The 7,997-nt window shown below is 57.4% G+C and overlaps 1 protein-coding gene across 1 annotated transcript; it reads right to left on the bottom strand.

Moving 5' to 3' along the window:
- Positions 1-2,100: 2,100 nt before the first annotated feature.
- On the bottom strand, positions 2,101-7,100 carry LOC107320292 (START domain-containing protein 10-like). Its single transcript, XM_015875994.2, has 6 exons — positions 6,567-7,100; positions 4,132-4,279; positions 3,948-4,051; positions 3,749-3,866; positions 2,982-3,034; positions 2,101-2,857 (listed from the first exon to the last, which is right to left on the bottom strand). Exons 1-6 carry the CDS (start codon positions 6,729-6,731, stop codon positions 2,645-2,647), a joined length of 801 nt encoding a protein of 266 aa, XP_015731480.1. The 5' UTR covers positions 6,732-7,100; the 3' UTR covers positions 2,101-2,644.
- Between the last annotated feature and the right edge of the window lie 897 nt (positions 7,101-7,997).

The raw sequence follows: 7,997 nt of genomic DNA, 5'->3' as shown, positions 1-7,997 counted from the left end.
GTGTGTGCAGCAAGGGCTGGGAACACAGCTTCTCCTTCTGGCAAAGCAGAAGCAGAACTCTGTGACTGCCCAGCACGTCCCCCCCTTCCTCCCTTGTCTCAGCCAGTTACCCCAGGGCATGGGCCTATGGGCTGCCCTGTGGCAAGGCGCAGAGCCAGGGCTTCCTGACTGTCTGTTTTCCACTGCTCAGGTTTGTCTTTGGCATCTGCCGACCTGCTGATACAGACTATGTTTAGTGGCTGGCCTCCTAGTTTTGATCACAACAGGAAGGTTTCGCCTAGTCCCAGGGGGAGGCAGTTGGGAGGAGCAGAAAACAGCTCTGAGGCTGGGGACAGGGCTTGGTGAAGATGCTGGCAAGGGCTGGAGGAAGCAAAGATCAAAGTGGGCTTTGGATCCTCCCAGAACATTGGTCGTCTTCTCTGACCTGGAAGCAAGCAGGATGACGCTGTCCCCTAAGGTCTATGTATCTAGCTACCTACCTGCCCATCCATTCTTCCATTCACTTCCCTCCTCATGTCTTTCCTTCCTCCCCCCCACCATCCTTCCATTCAACCATCCATCCATCCCTCCCTCCCCACTATGGGGAGTGCCCACACAGGATGGTGCTGAGGGATGTGTGAGGTGGTGCTGGAGAATCAACTGGGCCCAGGACAGGGTGAGGAGCACTTGGGGAAAACACCATATCACAGAGTTGGGTCTGCAACTGGGTCCGAAGGATTTACCAGGGTGCGACAGAGGGGATGGGGAAGCTGGAGGCACTCTGGCATGTGCTGCCTGTCGGATAAGGGATGTCCTTGCATGGCCTGTTGGTGTTCCTATGGGTGTTAGGGACAGGAGCTCAGGAGGCATCACCTGCACAGCATGAGATCCTGGGCACAACCTCCCCTAGTGATGTTTGATGGGGACACTGGAGCTGTCTGCAGCCATTCACGTGGGTGGGACAGGGGCCCCACAGACTCATCCATGGGACTGGCTGACATCACTCGCCTCCGGCTAATCTCTCTTCCAGCAGCGGTTTCCCGTTTCCTTTCCAATCTGTGCTCTGGGGCGGCTGCACTGCTCAGGGCCAGGCAGGAAGAGACATCCAGCTGTGCTCTCGTGGGGGGCCCCTACCACCCATCCCCCCAGTATCCCACCCAGGGCGCCCTTGGTGTTCTGGTCCCCCTGCACACCCAGCCTACCTCTCTCTTCCTTAGGGGATGCTGGCATACAGCTCCTTGCTACCTGTGCCTAGAGTAAACCATCATTAATAGAAAACACCATGCTGGGGGTCCAGCACACCATGGAGACCCAGGTGTCCCCACCCCCAGTCCCATGAGCATCATAAGGCTCCCCAGGTGTGGTGATGCTGGAGGCCATGGGCTTCATCGTAGCTCAGCAGTGGATGTGGGTCCCTGTCCTCACCACCCCTGTTGTCCTCCCCATATACCCAATGCCACCGCCACTTGGGGCAGAATGCGGGGTGAGGTGCTGTCCTCGTGGACACTGAAGAACCCTACCTGCATCATGATGCTCAGGCAGCAGCTTCTCACCCCTTGTTAAATCTGGCTGCAGCCTGGACATGGAAGAAAAATATAGGGGAAACTAGGAGAGGCTGAGGACATGCAGGTTGGGCCCTACCCCAGCACCCAGAATGTCAGCACCAGAGATAGTTGTTGTACAGGGGATGTGGGTGGTGCAGTGGGGTGGCTAAAGGAGGGCAGTGGGCATCTCTGCCCAAAGTGGGCATCTGGCTGAGACAGGGAAAAGCCCAGCACCACCAGCAATGATGTCTCCATTTGCACCGGCCAGCACAGAGCAGGTTGGAATCATTCCTAGGCAGGAATCCAGCAGCAAATGGGTGGGTGGAAAATCCAGCGTGTGTCAGCTTGTTCCCTCCACACTGTCTGTCCAGACAAACTCCCTGCTGTCCGGCGGAAGCCGACCTGTGCCCACACACTCTCACCCACAGGCATGCAGATGTGCAGAGCCCAGCATTGCCTTTGCCAGATGTGCAGAGCTCAGCATCCCCATCCAAGTCCCCATCCCCCCCAGTCCCTGAACCCAGTGTGCAGCACTCAGCACAGCCTGGGGGTGCCCCACTCCAGCCTGAAGCTCCCCGGCTGTGCACACACCAACCCCTTTATTATGCCAGAAACCACTGCAGCAGCAAACACTAGAGGCAGCCTGTGGAGGTGAATCCGTCACCCAGGAGAGGACCTGGGGGGCTCCCAGAGGTGGGGGTCATACAAAGCCTGGGAGGACCTGGAGAGTGAGACACACGACAGAGAGGGACAGTTCTGGTCCTGTACTGCTGCAAAACCTGGGCTGGTCCCACATAAACCCTCCATTCTGGACCTTTGAGAAGAGCACCCAGAAAGTCTTACAGCAGCAGAGGGACCTCCTGGTGGTGGCAAAGCTTCATTCAGTTACACAAGGCTTCCTCCCCCCAGACTTTCACCTCTCCTTGGAGTACCCAATCCTGCAGCCTACACTGCCACCTGCATGGAAACATCTCCATGGACCACCACCCCCTCAGTGCACGGACACTGGGCTCCCACAGGACAGTCCCCCCACAAGAAGGTGTCTATGATGAAGAAGGTGGGGGGCACAGGGTGTCAAATCCCCACCGTGGCCCCTCTCTGGTGGCCCATCAGGACAGGCATCAGGCCTCGTGGTCGCTGCCGCTGAGGTGCTCCTCGGACAGCCCTGTCTCATCGATGTGTTCCAGAGAGTCAGCGTGCTGCAGGGAGAGCTCGGCCAGGCTGAGGCTGGGCAGTGTGTTCTGCTCTGGGTACACCCAAGGCTTGTACCCGGGGTCGTGCCTGCGCTTCCACTCTGGGTACTTCAGCCCTGCCTTGTATATCTTCTTCATCGCCTGTGGGAAGAGCAGGTGTGATCCATCACGGTCACCCCAAAACTCCAGCTCCAGCACCTTCTGCATCTCCAAGGTGCTGTCATGGTTCCCCATGGCCCCGCTATCAGCCATGCACCCTGCTTACCTTTGGTGCCACAAACTGGGAGACTCGGTTCACCACCCACTTTGGCAGAGATCCTGCAAGAGCCCAGAGCTCCATCACTGAGATGAAGAGATTCCATGACCCCTCAAAATCCCTGCTGGGTACATTGGTCAGTGCCCAGCATCCAGAGCTGGACTGAGACCCCCAGATCCCCCCATCAGGGAAACTGCCCTGTGCTATGCACTGGGAGGGCCCCCTCTTCTTCCATAGTTGTCCATAGAAATAAGATGGACCAGCTGTATCCATGATGGGACCATCTGAACATCATGGAGTTCAGCAAGGCCAAGTAGAAGGTCCTACACTGTCAGGCTGGGGCAGTCCCAAACATGAATACAAACTGGGGGATGAATGGGTTGAGAGCAGCTCTGAGGAGGAGTTAAGTACATTGGCAAGTGAATAACTGCAAATTCTATGGCCAGCTGCATCCTGGGCTGCATCAAGAAAGGGTTGGCAGCAGGGTGAGAGAGGTAACCATCCTTGTGAGGCCCTATCTGGAGTACTGCACCCAGATCTGGGGTCCCCAGCATAAGACATGGAGCTATTGAAACCATGAAATCCCAGAATGGCTTGGGTTGGAGAGGACCTCAAAGCTGGGGCTTTAAACAACTTTGCTTAGATGAGAGCCAGGGGGTTGGAGCTGGATTGCCTTTAAGTCCCTTCCAACCCAAACCATACCACGATGCTGTGATTCCAAGCTCTGAAGACCCATCCCACAGGAGCATGCTGCAGCACTGCCCTTCAGCTCTCACCTCGGGGGTCCACCTGGGTGAGATAATAGAGGACGCAGGCGCTGGTACCGTTGGCCTTGATCAGATAACCGGTCTGCAGAGACACAGCCCTGACAAAATCCTTTCGAGGTGGGTATTTCTGCAAAATAAAGAAGCCGTACAGCTCAGAACCTGCCCCAACCTCTGCCCACAGCCACCCCCAAGACCACAGGGAACCTACCGGGTGCTTGACGCTGTAGTTGAGGATGATGTAGTCGTTGCCCAGGGGCAGCCAGGAGCGCAGGGTGACAAAATCACGGTTCTTCAGGGGACTGGGGCACTTCCCTGCAGAGACACCTGGTTACAGCCTGGTGTGGGGCCGCAGCTGGGGCACCCCGGGTGTGCAGGGGCTGGGGGCTGCTCACAGGAGTAGTATCCCACGTCGGCGTTGACCGTCAGGCGCCCGATGTCGTAGGTCTCGATCATGTTCGAGTCCCACTTCTTGCGGTAGTGGGTGTCGTGCAGCACGTCGTAGAGTGTCTCAGCAGAGACATCCTTGCAGGAGATGCGGGTCTGAGGGGAGACGGGAGGTCGGGTCCCCACTGGGTCCCCATTGGATCCCCATTGGTTCCCCATAGGGTCCCCAGGGTGGTGCGCACCCCAGGGATTGGGGCTTTAGCTTGTTTCTTTTGGCTGGTCCTGCTGTAACCGGAGCCACCCGCTCCAGCGTGCATTATTGATGACCCCAACCCTGCTCCTCCTGATGCCGGGAGGAAAGAGATGTCATCTGCTCCTCGTTAGAGGCCTTGCATCTTTGATGAGGTGCGTGGCAGCTCCATGTAATGGGAGCCGGCCCTTTGAACGCTGGTGGCAGGTCCCATCAATCTCAGGCGAGCTCTCCCTGCTGGCCCAGGTGATGCTGTCTGCCCAGCAGGGCCGCAGACGTGATGTGCCTGAGGTGTGGGAGCACCCAGCCCTTCCTCACTCAGGTGTCCTGCTGCAGGAGGAGTCCACACGTCCTCCTGGAAATGCCTGTTATCACCGAGGGGCCATTGCACCCACAAAATCCCCTCCTAAAGCACATTGCTCATCCTCCTGCAGCCCAAGTATGGCCAAATGGAGGCCATACAACAGCTTCAACAGGCAGTCAGCTGCCCAAAACAGGGCTGAATGGAGTTTCCTGATGCTCCAGATGCTCAGGAGCCCTCCAAGCTGTGCCTTTGTTGGTGAGAAAACCAGGGTTCTTCTGGCCCCATAATGCCAAGCCTGGTTTGGCTTCATTGCAGCTCATGGGAAGGATCCCTGGGCAATGCTGATCAGGGACCAGATCTGACCAGCTCTGTGCTCAGGCCCTTTATGGAGCAAGGAAAAGCCACAGCAAGGAGATACTGGCAGTGACCCAGTCTAGGCAATGGTGTGACACTCAGAATCCCCTGAGCCTTCTGGGAGCCCCTCCTCTACAGGGTCAGCGATGGAAAATTCTGCACCCTCTCCACTGGGCTGAGCTTGTTTGAACAGGGCTGGACTTCTTCAGGTTCCTATAATCTGATCTGGGCACAGTGCCACAGTCCTTGCTGCTGTCCCCATTGCCCTTCATGCTTTGGGTGCCTGAACATGGCTTCAAGGGGCTAGAAGGTGGCTCAGCACCTGCATTGCCCTGGAACCTTATTCCTGCACATCAGGATGTTGGATGTGAATTTTGCTTCTTCCCAGGTATCAGGGGTCTCCTGCAGTCACCGTGAATTCTCACAGAGATACCAGCCAGACCCCTTAGCACCCTTGGGTTTATCCTACCTGGTCCTGTGGGTCTGTACATCTATCCCCAGCTAGCTGGGCTGCTTGCTGGCCCTGGCTCAATACCCATGCCACACCAAAGCTGTGCGTGTCACAGCTCTGCAGAACTCTGCTGCTGCTGCTCCTCCTCCTCCTCCTCTCCTTGGCTAGATGGACCTCCAGCCCCAGCATCACTGCAACCAGCAAATGCCTGGAGCTCCAGGAAGCCTCCTTCTGCCCTCCTGGTGTCTCATTGGGCTGCTGCCTCTCTGAGACTGGGAGAGCAGTGCAGAAGTCTTCCCTGTACCCTCTACCCCAGGGGCCTATTCAAGACCTCCTTGTGCCTCCCCAGCTCTTCAAGCCACAGAAATCCTCCCCCAGTGCTCCCAGTTGGAAGCCCTCCTTACCGGGTTGTGATCAGATGCTCCAGCCCCACTTGCTCTGGCAGATTCCATCCCTGTCTGATCTTCAGTGAGGATCCCATAGCCACAAAAGCCATGACAGCAGCCCCACAGCCAAATGCTGCCCTACATGATGCTCATGCTGGAATAACCTCTTCTTCAGTGGGGTCTGTGGGGCTCCCTCACCCTGCAGCTGCTCTTGGTACTCTCAAGCTTACCCAGCACTGTCACTAGTGCCATGTGGGTGAGCAATGAGGTTTGACAACACAAGGGATGAGTGAACATCACTAGTCCCTCTGTAGCATCCCAAATCCATCCCCTGGCATGCAGCAAAGCCCCCGCCATGACAGTTGGGGCATCTGAGATCCTCAGCAGTATGGGATGTAAGGCAATTTTACCCAGTGTGCCTGGGGGTAATGCACCAGCCCACCCCATACCCCAGGGCTCCCCAACAAGGCCATCTCCACAAGATTATTCCCACCTGTGTGCAGAGCAAAGGCAGTGGCAAGGCAAGCACATACAGGTGCACTGGGCGTGTTTCCATGCTGCAGCAGCACCCTGCTTGCAATGCTGAGACACGGGGCAGGCAGAGAAGCTGCCAAGCACGTTACCAGCATGCAGAAGAGCATCCGGGGCCAAACCCCACCGAGCCCTGCTGCTTGGGGCTGGAGCAGGGGAGGGCTCACCTTGATTTTCTGCACGGTGCAGCTCTCCTCCTGGCCCTGGCTCCAGACGGTGACGCCAGCCTTGTTGTAGCGGCAGTGCCAGCCCTCTGCGCTCTCGCACTGCTCCCTGAACGAGCTGAAGTCGGAGTCGTCCGGGATATAAACCATCTCCCCGCCCCTGGACATGGGGGCTGAGCTGATGGAGGCTCCTTCTGCCTCCCCACCCGGCAGCCAGCTCGCACCCAGCTCACGCTGCCGTCCTCATCCTCACGGCCCTGAGGCCGCAGAACGCAGCGAGGAGGAAAGCTCCTTCCCTGCGGATGTTACGGCAGCTGCTGGCAGCTCGGATGTCTTCCCGGGCTCGCCAGGATCACGTTTCTCTCCAGCTGCCCGGCTGCTCCTCTATTATTCAGCAGGTAGCAGCTCGCTAGGGGCTCGGTTTTCAGGGCAGAGCTGCCCCCGGCTGCCCGAGTCCCCGTGTTCCCGTCCCCGCTGTCCCCTGGCAATCTCTGTGCCTGACTTTGCTGCAGCAGCTTGATTGCAGGGAGTGATGCAGCACCCAGCCGTGCCCTTCCTGGTGCACAGCAGGAGGGATGCTCTCGTCCTTCACGCTGCTGCCCCAGGATACAGCTCACTGTTATTTATCATCACGTTGTCCTGATGCTTTTTGCTGGGATGCTGCTCAGCTCCCTGGCCTGGGTCACCTGTCCCACACTGGTGGTGTCCAGGAGGTCCCTGTTGGTCCCTGATTTGAGCTGCTCAGGCATTGCCTTTCCCTACGTGTCCATTCCTCCCACTTCAGCCTTACTGCATGGGGACGGGTGGTGTGGATCCCTACCACAGCCATGGATGGGTACATTGAGCATGGACCCAGCCTTCACCCTGGGGTGCCCAGCCTGAGTCCAACTGAACATTAAGGCACCGATCACCATCATATGGGCAAAACCCCATGGAAGGAATCCAGCCCCACCCACAGTTGCTTGGGTGAACAAACCCCTGTGCAGTGAAGTTACCAAGACTACCCCCCAGGTCTGGGAGCCCCAACCAGGATGAGGTCAGTGCACTCTTGGGTGCTACCCCAAGACCCCTTCACTGAGGATGCTCCAGCTCAACCCCTTCCTCTTAGCACTGTGAGCCCATTTTCCTTGGCTGAATGACACCATATTGAGATGACGTGCTGGAGGGGGGGGGCTGCCATCCAGAGAGACCTGCACAGGCTGGAGAGGTGGGTCCCTGTGTGCCTTATCCACTACAGCAAGGCCAAGTTCAAGGTCCTGTACCTGGGTCAGAGAATCCCAAACATGAATACAGGCTGGAGGATTAGAAAGTGTGTATTTGTAGCCCAGAAAGCTGATCATAACCTGGGCTGCATCTAAAGCCATGTGAGCAGGGGGTGAGCAAGGAGCTTGTCTCCTCTTGTGAGACCTCAACATCCAGTACAGCTTTCAGCTC

The sequence above is a fragment of the Coturnix japonica genome, chromosome 13, assembly GCF_001577835.2.
Source record: "Coturnix japonica isolate 7356 chromosome 13, Coturnix japonica 2.1, whole genome shotgun sequence".
NCBI classification, from domain to species: domain Eukaryota; kingdom Metazoa; phylum Chordata; class Aves; order Galliformes; family Phasianidae; genus Coturnix; species Coturnix japonica.
The sequence above is the reverse complement of the archived record's forward strand: the minus strand, read 5'-3'. Positions and strand labels throughout refer to the sequence as shown.